This window comes from Artemia franciscana, chromosome 1 (assembly GCF_032884065.1).
Source record: "Artemia franciscana chromosome 1, ASM3288406v1, whole genome shotgun sequence".
Taxonomy (NCBI): Eukaryota; Metazoa; Arthropoda; class Branchiopoda; order Anostraca; family Artemiidae; genus Artemia; species Artemia franciscana.
In genome coordinates, this window is record NC_088863.1 from 33,912,781 (window position 1) to 33,931,009 (window position 18,229).

Consider the following 18,229-nt stretch of genomic DNA (forward strand, 5'->3'; position numbering starts at 1 on the left):
TCTTAGAGTTTTTGTTACTATTGATCCGGGTTGCTTCTTAATTACAGTTCGTTACCGCAAATTATTTGATTCCAAGTATTCAAGTTTCATTAAGTTTAATGTTACCTATCAAAAGCTGTGAGCCTGGGATAATTCACCCTATTCTCGAAAAAGGGAGAAACACCACCTAAAGGTAAGGATTCATCGTATCAGAAAACACTTTTGTAGAGGTTTCAAGCTCCCATCTCCAAAAATGTGGAATATTGTAATTTTTGCCAGAAAAAAAAATCAGGGACGTGTGCTCATTTTATTTTTAGTTTTTTATCGTTTCCAGGGGTGACCAAATCTAACCAATGGTCCTAGAAGATTGAGAGAGGCCTCAAATGGACGGAAATTGAAAGTTCTAGTGCCCATTTTAAGTGACCAAAAATATTAGAGGGAGAGTAGCATCCCTCCCATGCCCTTTTCCCCCAAATCGTCTAATCAAAATTTTAGATTGTTTATTTTTTATTTAGCATAGTTGAAATTTCCAATAAATATGCCTTTGAGAATTATTTAGCACCCCGATCATCCAGGACATTCATATACGAAATGCATTTTATTTCTGTTATTTTCTCTTTGGTGTCTTAATTTTACACGTGGAGATGTTCCAGCGGAATTGTTTGAGGGAATTGTTCCAGAGCAAATTTTCAGTGGGGTTGGAATTCTCTTGATAATTTTTCTGTGGAGAGGTGGGGGCAGTTTCGCGGCAGAAATTCTCCATGGGGGAATAAGACCAGGGAAAATTACGAGGGAGAAACTTTCCATTGGAAGGGGGATTTACGGCGAAAATGTTCCATATAGGGGGAATTTATGAAAGAATTAAAAAAACGATAACAAATAAACCAAAGCGTCGTTTTCTTCAAATGGTATGCTAAGGAAATTTTAGCCGGCGGATTTGTCAGCAAGAATTTTCTGGGGAGAATTTGCAGCAAGTTAGAATTGTCTGGGGGTAATTTCTCGGAGGAAAGGGTAAGGATTTAGTGCGGCAGGAACTTTCTACGAGGGATTTTCGTGGGAAAGGAGAAATTTTCGGAGGGGGGATGGACATCCTGGCATTAATTGAAAAACAATCAGAAATTTAATAAGAAAAATAAGTTGTTTTTTTTTCAACTGAAAGTAAGGAGTAACGTTAAAACTTAAAATGAACGGAAATTCATCTGTATATGAAAAGTGTTTCCACCTCCTCAATGCCTCACTTTTTACGCTAATCGTGTCTTTTTGTACTAGTTCTTCAAGAACGACTCCTGCAATACGCAATAATAAGAGGGGGGTATTGAGAATGGGGCATCCCCTTTCATGTACGGAAAAATATCTATTCGTTTTAAGTTTTAATTCTGCTCCTTTATTTTATTTGAATAAAACTCGTCTTTGTTAAATTGTTCCCAAAACTCCTTCTCTTAGCGTGTCGGTTACTATTAACCAAATTACTTCCTACTTGCTTGTAATTCGTTGCCATGAACCTTTTTGATAGTATTAGTTGTTTATTTTGGAGCAAATTGATAATAAAAGGAGTATCTTTAGTAAATTTATTTTAGAAATGTATTACGGCCAATGTCACAACAATCTATATATGAAATGTTACCTATAAGTAGCAAAACTTTGATTTAAGAGCACCCACAAAATTTCTGACAGAGGGAGGGGAGAGCTTATCGAAAAACTGATGCAAGGTCGTTGCGATTTGTCCACAGTATGGGTACACCCAAAAAGAAATTGACTGCTTATAGTCCAACAGACATGAATTGGCAATAACTTGTCGTAATTATCGAGGCATTGGTCTCTGTAGGTAGCAAATTACTGAGTAATATGATACTTTTTAGACTGAGAGATGCTGTAGATAAACTTTTAATGGAAGAACAGTGCGGTTTTAGAAAAGGCAGAGGATGTGTCGACCAAGTTTTCACTCTTTGGTTAATAATTGAGAAGTCCCTTCGTTGTCAAACACCTTTGGTCCTCAGTTTTATCGATTATGAGCAAGCTTTCGATTCTGTTGATAGAAGAGCGTTAGCAAAAATCTTATCCTTGTATGGCATACCAGGAAAATACATTAAAGTGTTTTGTGCTATGTACGAGAATAATGCTGCTGCGGTTAAGGTAGGAAATGAGGTTAGCAGCTAGTTTTGTATTGAATCAGGAGTTAAGCAGGGTTATGTTCTATTCTATCACCCTTTATATGGATCATTTTGATGGACTTCGTCTTAAGGAGCACATAAAAGGCAATTGGAGACCACGGAATCAAATGGAGAGGGAAAACGCTCCTGGACTTAGATTATGCTGATGATTTAAGCATATTAGATGAAAGTGTGAGCAAAATGAACGAATTTTTAGAGATTTTACGAGTTTAGGGTGCTAGAATAGGCTTGAAAATTAATGTGAAGAAGACTAAGTCACTAAGGCTAGGAATAAGTGAAGATGAAAAGGTGACGTTGAGTAACGAAAAGATTGATCAGGTTGGCAGCTTCACTTACTTTGGTAGTATTATTAGTAAAGATGGTGGGAGCAGTGAAGATGTTAAAAGTAGAATAGCTAAGGCTCACGGTGTTTTTTCACAGTTAAAAAAAGTTTGGAAGATTAGAAAGATAAGTTTGCAAAACAAGATTAGAATATTGGAAGCTACAGTGATGACAGTGGTCAAATATGGTTCTGAAGCATTCGCGCTCCGAAAGGCAGATGAAAATTTACTAGATGCGTTCCAGAGAAATTGCCTACGGATTGTTCTGGGTACCCGGGTGACTGACTGTATTTCAAACAGTAGGTTGTACGAAAAATGTGGTTCAATCCCGCTTTCTAGGGCTATAATTAAAGAAAGGTTGAGATGGCTAGGCCACGTTCTGCGGACGAAGGATGACAGATTGCCAAAGATTGTCCTTTTTGGTCAACTGTCTGGGGCTACACGAAAAGCAGGTCGTTCTTGTCTGGGTTGGGAGGATGTCATATATAAAGTTTTAAAGGAAATGGGAACTTCCTGGGAGGGTGTAAACAAGGAGGCCTTGAATAGATTAGGTTGGAGGAGGAGCGTGCGTAGCTGTGTTGGCCTCAGGCGGCTTAGTGCTGCAGTGAGTTATTAGTAGTAGTAGTAGTAGTAGTATCCTAATTGCTTAAAAGCATCTTTACCCAGGACCAAACAAGGGCCATTTACAGTGAGATTTTATTATTTCCGAGATTTAGCGAGTACTTTTTCTAGTGATAATTTCATCTAATCAAAAACTTATAGAATTTCTGATTGGCTGAAAAATTTTATTCAAAATTTTGATTAAGCTCAAAATTCAGATAAAGGCTGCTTTAGTCTGAGAATGGGTAGAAATAGTAGTGGTTCCATATAATTTCCCCAGGGGTGTGCTTTTGAAGGGCAAATATTCCATTGGTCAGTCTTCCTCGAGAATGATTTAACTTTCAAAACTCTCGGTGTGAGTTTTCACTGGGTAAGTTTTCCAGTGCCATAAGACAAAATAATAAGATAGAAGCTTAGTTGGATTTTTTTTGTAACTCGATTCTTTAATATAAATGACATATGTTTTTCCATATCTTGAAGTCACACAACGAATGGCGGACAATAAATAATGGATAATTATTTATTATAATTATATAATAAATAATCATTCATAATTTCCTTCCTCCACTTATTCAAAAATAATTAAGAGTTTCCATATTTGGGGTCCTTTCCATTGTTTGGATAGCATTGAGCCCCGTGCTAAGCGTAAATCAGCATCAGCAAAGTCGTGCCTCATGCGTCTTTTTTTGTGAATAGTGTTTTAAATGCTCTCAAATGTTTTTTTCTTATTTCTTCTATTCGCCACTTCTTCCTGTGCGTTTTTATAGTGGGTTGGTAAAAAAAAAAAAAAAACAAGCGAATGGGGAACAAAATGGGTATGAATTCAGAAGCAACCCGAGGCGGTCAGAAAGTGGGTGGAGGATATCTTTTTGGAAAAATGTCTTCCATACGAGGGTTTTTTAAAGCATTTGTTTTTACAAAACTGAGCCATAACGTAACTCTCTTGCACTCAAGTATTTTCAACATAGAATTTTTTAGAAGAAGAGATTATATACCCTTGCCTTCTTTAAAAACTATTCTCAGGGCTTTTCTTTGGATTGGTTCAACTTTTTCTGAATTTTCCCGGAAGATGCATGGTGGCGAAACTGCAGAAGTATATTTAAGATGCGGACGGACGGAGAAAGGAAGTATAAATCCTTAAGAGAGTTGTAGTCAGAACCCCCAGGAAAATGTTGTACCTTATTTGCATAATTTATGTCAAACTCTAGCCTTGCATCGCTGATTAATGCTACGTTGACGAAAGTGATACAGAGGCAATTTAACTGCTTATAGGCAAATAGCTCACGCATCCAAAGCCAACCGCTGTTTTGCTTCAAGTCTGTTATTAGATAAGTTTTACAATGCGATGTTTCACTTTAAATTGGAAGTGTTGGGCGCACTTTGATTGAACTATACATCGATGTTTTCACTTTCTTTTTTCGTTATAATAATTTCAATATCTTCGATCATTTCCCCCCTCAAATTAATTAACTCATCGCTTTGCCAAAGAATAATAACAACAATTGTAATTAAAGAGTATTTTGCAAATTGTTTTCAAACATTAAATAATATAAAAACAAGTTTCGATGCCATAAATGCTTATCACAAAAATCTAGATTTGAAATTACATGGGATCAGCCTCTGCATAAAGAAAAATAAAATACTGGTTGTTTTTGGCTATTCAGAATCAGCGGCATTTCAATGTTTCCCCCTGAGAATTGTTTGTGCCTTTGAGTAATTAAACAAAAAAGCAGTTTTTTAAAACTGAAAATTAAAAAAGACCACTTACGGTACCACGGACCACTGGTGTAAAGTAAAAAAAACACTTACATATGAGTTAAACAAAGAATAAAGACTGTTTATTCGAGTAAAAATTTGTCACGTCCGACAAAACGGGCTGAATTACATTGTCTAGTTATATTGTTGGTTTCAGAAGGGTTGAGCTGAATAGTCTTGGTTTTAATAGGATTTTAGTCAAACAGAGGTAGGTTAAACGGAGGTTGGAAAGAAAGCAGAGATAAAAGCTTATTTTGAATAACAATACTTTATTCCTTAAAGCAAATATTATAAACTAGCTCTTTACCTGGAGCTCTGTTCTGCTATAGCTAAACTTTAACTTAAAGAGTTGTGTTTGAGGGGGCTGTAGCTCTCCTCACATTAAGCGTAACTATAACCATTGCATCAAAACTAACAGAAAACAAGAGCTAAGAGCTCATATGGCACTTGTGACGAGGTCAGCAGAGCCAAGAGCTCATATGGTATGAGCTCTAGCAAAATTTTAAGAATCAATAGATTGCTTTAAAAGGAAAATCAGAGGCTTAATGCCTGTCAGGATTTAAAATAAGAGCTCTGAGTCACGAGGTCCTTCTAAATATTAAAATTCATTAAGATCCGATCACCCACTCGTAAGTTAAAAATACCTCAATTTTTCTAATTTTTCCTCCCCTTTAGCCCCCCCATACGGTTGAATCGGGGAAAACAACTTTATCAAGTCAATTTGTGCAGCTCCCTGACACGCCTACAAATTTTCATCGTCCTAGCACGCCCAGAAGCACCAAACTCGTCAAAGCACTTAACCCCACCACCAAACTCCACCAAAGAGAGCGGATCCAGTCCGGTTACGTCAATCGCGTATCTACGACACTTATACGCGTTTTCTAAGGTTTACGGTTTCCCCCTCCAACTTCCCCAATGTCAAAAGATCTGGTCGGGATTTGAAATAAGAGCTCTGGGACATGAGTTCCTTCTAAATATCAAATTTCATTAGGATCCGGTCACCCGTTCTTAGGTTAAAAATACCTCAATTTTTCTGTTTTTTCCAAATTAACAACCCCCAGCTCCATCAAAGAGAACGGATCCGTACCAATTACGTCAATCTCGTATCTATAACGTGTGCTTATTCTTCCCATCAAGTTTCATTTCGATCTCTCCACTATAAGAGTTTTCCAAGATTTCTGTTTTTCCCCTCCAACCCACTATGTCCCCGGATCCAATTCGAATTAAAAATGGAGCATCTGAGACATAAGATCCTTCTATATATCAAGTTTCATTAAGCTCCGATCACCCATTCGTAAGATACCTCGATTTTCAATCTTTCAGAATTAGCCCTCCCCCTCCAACTCTCAAAAAGAGAGTGGATCCGTTCCGGTTATATCAATCACGTATCTATGACTTGTGCTTATTTTTCCAACCAAGTTTCATCCCGTTCCCTAAACTCTAAGCGTTTTCCAAGATTTTAGGTTCCCCCCTCAATTCCCCCCAATATCACCGGATCCAGTTGGGATTCAAAACGAGAGTTCTGAGACACGATATTCTTCCAAACTTCAAATTTCATTAAGATCTGATCACTCCTTCGCAAGTCAAAAATACCTCGTTTTTTCTAATTTTCAGAATTAACCCCCCCCCCAACTCCCCCAAAAAGAGCAGATCCGTCCCGGTTATGTCAATCACGTATTTAGGACTTCTGATTATTTTTCCCACCAAGTTTCATCCCGATCCCTCCATTCTAAGCGTTTTCCAAGATTTTAGGCTCCCCCCAACTCCCCCCACTGTCACCGGATCTGGTCAGGATTTAAGATAAGAGCTCTTAGACAAGATATCCTTCCAAACATCAAATTTCATTAAGATCCCATCAAATGTTCGTAAGTTAAAAATACTTGATTTTTTCTATTTTTTCTGAATTAACTGACCCTCCACTCCCTCCCGGATGGTGAAATCGCGAAAACGACCATTTCTAATTTAATCTGGTCCGGTCCCTGATACGCCTGTTAAATTTCATCGTCCTAGCTTACCTGGAAGTACCTAAAGTAGCAAAACCGGGACAGACAGACCGACAGACCGACAGAATTTGCGATTGCTATATGTCACTTGGTTAATACCAAGTGCCATACAAAGGTTCTCTCAACAAGATGCTCTTCTCTAAAGAGCGACCTTAAAATTTAAAAACCAACAGGAATTATTCCACATATAGTGCCTGTCTCCTCCTTAATCCCTATTCTTCCGGCTAAAGTCTAACTTTTTGCCCACCATGTCTTAAGAACGACTAAGTCCACTCATAAATGTTGTGCGAAAAACAGTATTAAGCCTTAGCGAAAAGAATGGGTGGTTGCAAGTGAATGCCCCTCCGCCCCTCATATGCAAGATCGTTTCTGGTCGTTTTGAGTTTTGATGCCACTAATTACTTTTCTTGAAAGAGTAAAGGTAAGGGTAAAGGATACGGCATTAGACTTTACAGTCCGTACCGGCGGTGCTGATCTCCGTTTCTTGGCCCTTCAGCCAGGAAGTGCAATGGGGGGTTGGGGGCCAGCCATCCTGTGCTTTCGCACACCCTTCCTGTTTACCTTCCCCAGATTTTCTCCAGGTACCCATTTAGAGCTGGGTCGACTCTGGCAAAGCTTACAGAGTCACGCCACTGACCCCCGTCCCAAACTGAAGAATTGGGTACACTGGGATTCGAACCCGCGTCCTCTAAGACAAGGGATCCCGAATCCAGCGCACCAACCCACTCGGCTTGAAAGAGTGGTTTATTTTATTCATTAATTTCAAAGGAATAGACTAAAAACAAATTGAATATTAATAAATATTTGTGGCGAATTGTGGCAATGAAGGAAAAATGTTTCTGTCAGTTACTCTGATGCAGACAAACAAGAACTCTTGAAGGATGCAGCAATATTTAAGCTTTTTTAACAGCATAACCAAAAGAAAGAAAACTTTGATAAAATATTTTATTGTTAGTAATGTGCAAATAATACTTTAGATTTTAAGGAGTTCGAGAATAGATTTCACACAAAATATTATGTACTTATCTATTATACCAAACCCACTTAGAAAGTGAAGTTAGGTTAAGTTAGTGAAGTTACGAAAACATGATGAAAATATGATATTTTAGTTTATATATTAATATAATCTGGACTATATATTTGCACGTTAGGGGGTGGGGGTAAAGTGACCTAACCTGAATTTAACCCCACCCCGCTAATGTGCGAATATATAGCCCAAATTATATAATTCCAATGCAATCTGTCACCCTTCATTTGTCTTTTTTGGCTATGAAACCGGTTTTTTTCAGATCTTACATTCAGCAAACTTTTCGAATGGGTTTGGTGTAATACATAAGTACCCAAAATGACAACAAATGAAAGTAGGGCCACCACCTCTTCAGCTCCTTAAAGACTGTAGTGTCATTTACTTCTTTTTTTGACAAAACCGATATATTTAAAAAGGTGTTTCTTTTTTTCGTCATAGAAAAAAAAATTACTAGTCAAATTTACAGAAAATATACAAACAATGTCTTAGAAATAAGTGCAACAGTGAATTTTCGTTCAATTTTTGCTATTATAAAAGATCCCATTTTATGTCACAATTTTTGTTTCCACATCCCATGACAGCAACTCTTATTAAAAAAAAAAAAAAAAAAAATCGAATGATACAGCGGGTTTTTTCACTGAATAATTCTTACCAGCTTTAAAGCTTACCAATATCCTCCGACGGTCCATTCACCAAACTCTTTACTAAGTAGTATGTACCGTTGCAGTCATGAAATACCTTTACTTCACGTGACATGTATTACATAATTATAATGTGCTTACCTTATTATAGGTTTAAGCTGTGATTTTGAGTCTGAGTGTCAATGGAATATAACTTATAATGACAATAGTACCACAGTAGTCGAGGTTGTTTCTGCCGCAGCGGGAATACGGAATAAAGGGCTAAACTCTGGACCAACAACAGATGGAAATGGCGACCCTTTCGGTAAGAGAATAGTTTTTTCTTTGTGTGCGTAAAATGATTGGTTGTGAACCCACTGATAGTATTATATAAAATTGGCCCTTTCTTCTCTCATTTTCGGACGTTACGTTTTCATCTGTATACAAGAATCAGGGATGGATTTACAGGAGTTGGAATAACCTACCTTTAAATTTATACTTATCATTTAGTTTTTTTTTTGCTTGGCTCAAAGCTGTTGTACTAATTTAAGACAACTCCTAGAAAATTGTACCAATAGAGGATTACACCAAGGAATATTGCAACAGGATAATTCAATCAGAAGAATGCGTTCATGTCACATTATACTGCTAGAAGATTACACAAAAGTAAAACTGCACCTAGAGCAAATTACAGCGAACACAACTTCTCCAATGAGAGGTGACATCTTCTAGAAAAATGACGCAAGATTGACCTGTTTTTCTGTTTTGATGAATATTTTAAACTATGTTTCACCTTTCCATGACTGATACAAATTCTTGTGGACGTATCCAGTACAAAATGTAAAAGCTTATTCTTCATACAGCGCCAGAGAAGTAAGAGAAATCGTAAAATAATGGTTAGAGCAAGACCCTTCTGAGTAACTAAGTGAAAAAACAAGTTTTTTTCTATTCATAGTCAAAGAAACGTTAAAACTTAAAACGAATAGATTTTATTCCGTATATGAGGAGGGCCACATCATCCTCAGTACCCCTCTGTTCACGGAAAAAAGTTTTTAAAGAACTTTTAAAAAGGCTCTGATTCTAATTATACGGATTTCATCGCAACTGAACCACCATTTCACTGAATCCTCGGGCAACTGAACCACCGTAAAAAGTTTTTCAGTATTCTACAAAAACGAGATAATATCATTGGGTAAAACACTAGTTAAAATCTTTACATGCTCAACCCTGATAGAATTGTTTTGTTATTTTTTTTCAAAATCATGATATAAATGCCTGTCAAGATGATTCATGAAAAAGCTTGGTTTTGAGGTCACAAAACAAAGAAAATCAGACGTCACAAATCTTTAAAGCCAAATATATTTCTCCTTTTTTATATCTATTAATTGGAGTTCCCTTAGCCCTGCCACTGTCTACGGGTCTAGGCGCCTATTCCCCAAAAAAATCCGCACAAAAATACCCTACCGTGCCGTGGAAAACAGCCCCCCCTCCATGGAAAATACCACCCTCGGAACCTTCCCCGCGGCTGGTTGGTTTCTAATCACTTTGACTTAAAAAAAGAGGCTAAAACTCTCAGTTTCTGATCGAATGAGCATTCTCCGAAATTTCTATGATCATAAAGCGGAGGAAGGGATGAGGAAAGGTCTGTCCTCCTCTTATATGGAACGAATTCTGCTCGTTTTGGGGCTTGATTACTTTCAAAATAACAGCTTCATTACTTTCAAAATAATAGCGTAGACCAGAAATATCCCCAGAAATCAAGAGAGATTAAATATCAATTTCACGTTTTGATATATTTCTTATATTTCCTTTAAATAATTATTTCTTCTTCTTCAATTATTTTGTTGTTAGAGAAGGACGGGCGTGCCTCAAAGAGCACATTTCAATACATAAACATCCCAACTCTCAATGAGCCTTCAGATAAAGACAGAATTATCTCTAGGGGATAGACGAGGGGTGAGTGAAGGTAGAAATTGATATATAATCCCCAGGACCATACCCAGGACTTTTTTTTTGGTGGGCAGGAAAAAAAAGCTTGAAAAAACATATAAAAAATGTGAAATTGACATTAAATCCTCTCGATTTCTGGAAATATTTCTGGTCCACACTGTTATTATGAAAGTAAAGATTAACATTAAACCCCGAAATGAGCAGAATTTATTCTGTATAGAAGGTGGACTCTCTCTTGCTCATCTCCACCTCTACCTCATGGTCGTAGAGACTTCAGAGGATGCTAATTCTATCAGAAATTGATATTTTTAGTCCATTTTGTATATTTCAGAAGTGATTACAAACCAATATGCCGCGGGGGAGGAGCAAGTTTGGGGGGAAGGGTTAGGGGTAAACACCTAAGTCCGTAGGAAGTGACGGGGAGTAGTGTTTACCCATCGACAGATATTAATTTAATAAAACAAAGTCTTTTCAATAAAGTAAAAGCGAAGTCGAAACTTAAAACGAACAAAAGTTATTGCTTCACAGACTGCTTAACATATATAAATAAAACTAGTGCAAATAAACCAAATAATCATATTTTCCTATGTTTGTAGGATTATAGAAAATTAGCTCTTTACTGAAAAAAAAACAAGCATAAAAACAAGAATGTTGATTTATTAGTTAAAAGTGAGTACGTAGCCTGGCAACAACAAACTAATCTATAAGCTTTTTATAGTCTAACACCAGCTGTGATATCAGTAACTTTCAGTATGCAACTAAAATTATCTTAAAAACATACACATAAAAATAAATACTTTTTTAATAACTGTAAAGTCACTGAACAGCATACAAAAATATTGGGATGATTTATCAGGTAATATTTTGCTCTCACAAGCTGTAATACCAATAGTGAGCAATAAACAACCTTAAATTGTAAGAAATACGTTTTAATATTACTCAAAATGAAAATAAAATAAGCCATAATATGAACTCTGGAAGTCCGGTAATTTCTCTCTATACAACAGAAAATTTCAAGTTATGATAAAAATTTTAAAGCTAGTCGATAGTTCTATTACTATCAAGATGGTTTCACTTCGAACTTGTCTACAAACTAACCGTACAAACAAATGTCCTTTTCAGAGCCAAAACGACAGTCAATCATTGGACTAAACCATTGTGCAGAAGTGTTACAAAATTAAATGAAAAGAAAAATTAAGCGGCAGTCCTAAAAAAACTTTATTTTTACACTGCAAAAACACTCCAAATACTCCTATATTGTTTTGTGTTTTGAGTAAGGCGCCAGCTTTCTATAATCCTACAAACAATGGGAAATATGATTATTTGATTTATTTGTACTAGTCTTATTGATATATGTTAGATAGACTGTAAAGCAATTTTTTTTTCGTTTTCAATTTCAACTTCACTATTCATTTCCCTTAAAAAAGCTTTGTTTTTTAAAATTAATCTCTGTCCATTCTTAATTTAAATTTAATGCAGAAGCAACAATGCAGTGCTCTTTTTTTGCAAGGGGACATCCCCCTCACATACGGAATAATTTCTGTTCGTTTTAAGCTTTAATGTCACTATTTAAATTCAGTTGATAAAGAAATCATTTATGATCGTTTTATACTTTATAAATAATGCCGAGAAATCTATGCTACACAAAATGGTGTACACAACTTTGAAGGTGGGCAACGTCGACAGTTAGGAAAGAGTAACTGTTTTTCTAAAGAAGATTTCTGAGGTTTTCATAACCTAAGCAAAATATTGTTATGTCTAAAATTATTTCACTAAACATCCCCTCCCCCCGATAAACACCAAAAATTTAGATATACAGGTTTGAAATAGCAATAAACAAGAGAAAGTTTGTAAGTAACCTGACAACTAGAAAATAGAATGCAAATAGGTTCTTAGTTCTATTATTTCTCTATATACACGACGATTAGTTTTATTCTGTTTGTTAAATAGTAACAAAAACAAATAATACGAATAAAAAAATATCAAACAGTTCGTGGTAACTAAAACTATCAGTGCCCTTTTTAAGTGACCAAAAAAATCGGAGGGCAACTAGCCCCCCTCCCATGCCAGTTTTTCCAAAAATTTTCCGATCAAAATTCTGAGATTTCCCTTTGGTTCTGTATAGTCGAAAGGCCCAATAACTATGTTTTTGGAGATATAGGACCTTTCATAGCCCATGGGGAATAGTTTTTAAGTTATTAAATTTTCCCATTGTTTACGTTTAGTATTTGCATAGTATTAGCATTTTGGAAAGTATGCATACATTTTTCGGATGAGGAAGAGAGAACAAATTTTTTGCCGGAGAGACTTTTCACGGGGAGAGTTTTACATGGAGAGGGAGTTACCCGGGGATGATCTTTTCGGGGAAAATTGTATACTGGGAGAATTTTCCAGAACTCCTATACGAAGTTTCTTTACGTGTCTTGCTTTCTCTTTACTGAATTAATTTTACGCGTGAAGATGCTAAGGATAATTGTCCGGGGTACATTTTCACCGGGATCAAATTGTCCAAAAGCATGGCAGGGGGATATTTCCGTGGAGGTGGAGCCAGATTTCCTAACGCTATTTGAAAAACGATCTTAAATTAAAAAACAATTTTTTTCAACTGAAACTAAGGAGCAATATTAAAACTTAAAACGAACAGAAATTATTACATATGCGAGTGGAATTACCCCCTTTTCAACATCTCACTCTTTACGCTAAAGTTTAAAAATTTCGAACATTTAAAAACGAATTCTAAGACACAAGGGCTATTTAATTAAAACAATAAGTAACCTTTTTTTAATGTCGAGAAACCTTAGCGTAAAGAGCGAGGTGTCCAAGAGGGGCCAATCCCCCTCATATACGTAATAATTTTTGTTCGTTTTATGTGTTAATATTGCTCCTTACTATCAATTGAAAAAAAAAAAATTTATTTGATAATGATAAGTAATCCTTCTTTGGAGGTACAACTTTGAGTAGTTCCAGAACCATATGCATACACTTCTCCAGCCCCTAAGTGGCAAGGGGCTGGGGTCCGGAGCGTAGTTTGTTCCAAAAGTAATGTATGGAACATTTCACAGTTCACAATAAAGTAACATTCATAGTGATTTATCTGAAAAATATTCATATATATAAGACACAAAACCATGATTGAATAAAATGCCTGATTAAAAAACTGAACCCTTGCCATTCTGTTTTTAAGTCTAACGCGCTAGTAACTGAACTACAGCGGGCTGATGTTCGAATTCAATCTATTTATTATTGTAGGACCACAATTGTGTAACTTACAGCCCTTTTTCAAAAATAAATTTGTTATTTCCCGTTCAGGAAATAAATTTGTAATTGGCTATTATAAAACGTTTAGTTAATAAAAATGTCTACTATAAAGAGTGAAAGCATTAAACTATATTTGGTTAAGCTGAACTTTTGCGAACAAGAGGAGGGTAAGGATACGTCAAGGAATAGGCATTTGGAATTTCGAAGCTCAATTATTTGTTATTCTGAGAATTTCTTCCTCTTAAGAACATTTGACATTTTAAAAATCCTTTTGAGAGCCTCACCGTCGGTTGCCCGTGTTAAAGAGTTCATAGTGAATTCTCCCGACGGACTAATGAGACTTACTAAGCGGACTGGAAGGGTGGTATAGGAGAAGGGCTCTTGTAAATCTCCACTTAAGGGTTTTGGACCCAAAATTATTACAATGGTACCGTTTTATGCTTCCAAGCTTTTCTACTTAGAAGTGGCACCAAAAGTGCCACTTTTAGTACTATATGACACTTGCGGATGGTAGAACTGATAGGAAGCACGTAGATATGAGCAATAAGATTCAAATGAGTCATTAAACATCTCTCTAAGAAGTTCTGGTAGGCCATTAACCCAAGCTTTTCCACTTCACACATGACACCAATAGTACCATTTTTAGTGGCATTTGGCACTTGCAGGTTATTTGTAGTGAAAACTTAGATATGAGAAATAGATTTTATGTTCGCTATTAAACGTTTATACAACTTCAGAAGTTGTTCTATAACAACTTCAGAGACCTGATGGCCAAATTAGCTTTTTTAACATGCCATCATCATGTTTATTCCACTTCAGATCCGAAGTAATATGAACGCCGAGCAGTGTAATTTCGGTCACGTGACTGGTGCTTGGAATAGGTGGATTAAAAACTGGCGTAGATTTTGAAAAAGAAAATATTAAAATTACAGATTTATCAAAGTTGACAGTCATTTTGTCCACCTTCGCCTCTTGACATATATCATTTATTAGTGAACCTGCTCTGTTTTTTCGATTTTTTCTGTTTTTTCGTTTTGGTAGGTTTTTTCGACAACATTCAATGAGTGACAGATCGTCGACATACTTCCAGCGGTCATCCAGTGTTGTTGCCAAATCATTAATCATGACAAGAAACAAAAGTGGTCCCAAGAGGGTATCTTGGGGAACCTCACAAAAAATGGGCAGTGGGTCGGAGTAGGTGGACTTACATTTTGTCCGTTGACATCCACGAGAAAGAAAACTAGCAATTAAACGCACAAAATAAGATAAGATAAGATATTTATTCCAAAAAGATCACTATCACAAGCCCTCAAAGGGCCGAATTTGAACTTCGGAGTCAACTAACAAAGCAAAAAACACTAATAATAATGAACAATCAAATTATGAGTCAAACAAAAAAAAAACGGTCAAACTAAACTTGAACAAATACAAGTCAGAAAAAAAGGGAAGGGGACAAAAACAATTTAATAATACAGAAAAGAACAAGAAATAAACATATATATATATATATATATCTACAAATTAAAAGGGACACTAAAAAAAGTCCAAAAACTCACAAAAAAAGAACGAATCATAAAACACACGAAAAACACATATGAATTAAAAGGGAAACCAAACCAAAACAGCGGGGGACAAGCAAATTAGTGCAACGACCTAAAGCACCTCACATGAAAAAAAAAGGAGAAACTAGTTGGCTATTTTATTTATTTTTTCTGTGATGAAGGGGACAAAGGTTTTTTCATATCTGGAAGTAACACAGCGAATGGGGGACAAAACTAGGATAGGCTCAAAAACAGCTCGAGGCTGTCGTAATCTGGATGGTGAGTGACGTTTGGGGAAAATACTTGCCGTCCGAGGGTTCGTTATTGCATTTTTTGAAAAACGGAGGCACAACGAAGACTTCCTTCGCTCAAGGGTTTCCAAACTAGCTTTTTTAGGAGCAGAGAGTAAGGCACCTTGCCTTCTTTGAAAATTATTCACAAGACTCTTTTTTGGATTGACTCAATTTTGTCTGATTCTTCAAGGGGGATGTCAGGGTGCCAAACTGGACAAGCATATTCAAGATGTGGGCGAACAAAAGACGTGTACAACCTTAAGGAGTGAGAAGGGGGACGCTATATTTATTTAGGAGCTTAAGGAGGGCGATAGACGCATTAGCTTTATGGATGATATCTTTAACGTGGATATCCCACTTTAAATTTAAGAAATTGTGACTCCAAGTAATTTAACCGAGGACGCATAAATTTCAGGAGGGATAGGATTAAGAAAACAGGGCGAGGATTTGAGGAAACAAATCGGCATTATCATGGACTTAGAGGGGTTTACTGTCATATCTAGGTCCAAAGCCTCACTTCCAGTTTCATTGAGGATACTCATAGGGTCGCTTATTAAATTTCTGAAGCAACTTTCAACAATCGTTAGGTCATCAACAAATTTCCAACGGTCAGGAACTTCCTTCGCGAGGCTGTTAATCATGACTGAAAAAAGGAGGGGGCCTAGGAGAGTTCCTTGGGGTATGCCATTGTAGATAGGGAGAGGATTTCAGTAATGGTTCTGGTATTTAACCACCTGCGATCTATTTGTTAAAATGGAGGCAACCAATTTTACTAGTAAGGGATCGATACTGAACTCGCTTTCTAGTTTCTCAATTAAAATATTGTGGTTAACAAGGTCAAAGGAAATTAAGTTTAGCCAGGAATTAGGCTTTTCGAGGATTTTCCCGATGTGGTCAATAAGAGAAACGAGGTAGTGGGAAGTAGAAGTTGATTTTAGGTTTCCGAATTGCTTTAGGTCAGTAAGAGGTAGGATTTTTTCCTTTAGCAAATCTGCAAGGAATCCTTCATACAATTTTGAAAAAATAGGAGTAAGCGTAATAGGTCGAACGCCTTCAAAGCCAGGCTTTCCGTTTTTCTTTTTCAAAGGGGTAATGAAACCGAGTTTCCAAATTGTTGCAATTTGCCCAAACTTAGTACTTTCGTTAAACAGAACAGACAAGGGCTTAGACAGGAAGTCACCGAAGGCTCTAATAAGAGGAAACGGGATATCCAAAGGACAAACACTTGTCTTTCTTAGTTTATCAATTCTTCTTTCAATCTCAGACGGGGAAACAGTCGGGAAAAAGGGGGATGGGGCTCCTATTGATAATTGGATTGGCAATTCTGGAAGGCTCTTGGACAATGGAAGCGAGAAATTTATTTAGACTTTGCAGTAACATCAGGGGGCTCTGTTAAGTTGAAATTAAGCTGGTCAAGACTCCTGCCACATAGCTTTTTAACCTCAAAATACCAGTTTTTTGGCTTATTAGTGAACAATTCTTCGATCTTATTTTTGTAGTACGATCGTGCCAATTTACGAATTTATCTTTTAATTGATTTTCTTAGTATATTGGTTTTATCGATTTTACCATTTTTAAACAGCTTCAATTTGGTTCTAATTAGTGTTTTTATTGTTTGATTAATAAAGGGTATATCACTTGAGCACCTTTTAAACCTTTTTTTCTGGGAAACAAATTTGATATTTATCAATTAGCTTTTTATGAAACGTGGCTGTTTTCTCATCAAGGTTTTGTAAACTATAAATGTCGGACCAATCTTCAGTACTCAGCCACATACCTTCAATGATTTTCATATGATTTGCTTCAAGATTCTATAATTTTTAGTGGGTGTTTACCCCTATTTTCAAAAAAAAGCAAATTTTCTCAGGCTCATAACTTTTGATTGGTTAGACTAAACTTGATGAAACTTATATATTTAAAATCAGCATTAAAATGCAATTCTTTTGATGTAGCTATTGGCATCAAAATTCTATTTTTTAGAGTTTTGGTTACTATTGAGCCGGGTCGCTCCTTAGTACAGTTCATTACCACGAACTGTTTGATCACAGGTGTCATTTATCAAACAGTTCGTGGTAACGAACTGTAGTAAGGAGCGACCCGGCTCAATAGTAACCAAAACTCTAAAAAATGGAATTTTGATACCAATAGCTACATCAAAAGAATCGCATTTTAATGCTGGTTTTAAATATATAAGTTTCATCAAGTTTAGTCTTACCCATCAAAAGTTACGAGCCTGAGAAAATTTGCGTTATTTTAGAAAATAGGGGGAAAGGCCCCCTAAAAGTCATAGAATCTTAACGAAAATCACACCATCAGATTCAGCGTATCAGAGAACCCTACTGTAGAAGTTTCGAGCTCCTATCTACAAAAATGTGGAATTTTGCATTTTTTGCCAGAAGGCAGATCACGGATGCGTGTTTATTTGTTTTTTTTTGTTTTTTTGTTTTTTTTTCTTTTTCCCAGGGGTGATCGTATCGACCCAGTTGTCCTAGAATGTTGCAAGAGGGCTCATTCTAACGGAAATGAAAAGTTCTAGTGCCCTTTTTAAGTGACCAAAAAAATTGGAGGGCACCTAGGCCCCCTCCCACGCTAATTATTTTCCCAAAGTCAACGGATCAAAATTCTGAGATAGCCATTTTATTCAGCGTAGTCGAAAAACCTTATAACTATGTCTTTGGGGACGACTTACTCCCCCACAGTCCCCGTGGGAGG

The 18,229-nt window shown here is 36.4% G+C and overlaps 1 protein-coding gene across 3 annotated transcripts in view; it reads left to right on the forward strand.

The window, feature by feature from the left end:
* Window positions 1-18,229, forward strand: part of LOC136028895 (leukocyte tyrosine kinase receptor-like) — a 244,527-nt gene that overhangs the window by 65,114 nt on the left and 161,184 nt on the right. For all 3 annotated transcript variants that reach the window (XM_065706861.1, XM_065706864.1, XM_065706871.1), the window contains one exon: window positions 8,648-8,800. In XM_065706861.1, the coding sequence (XP_065562933.1) occupies window positions 8,648-8,800 (153 nt within the window). The remainder of the gene's footprint in view (window positions 1-8,647; window positions 8,801-18,229) is intronic.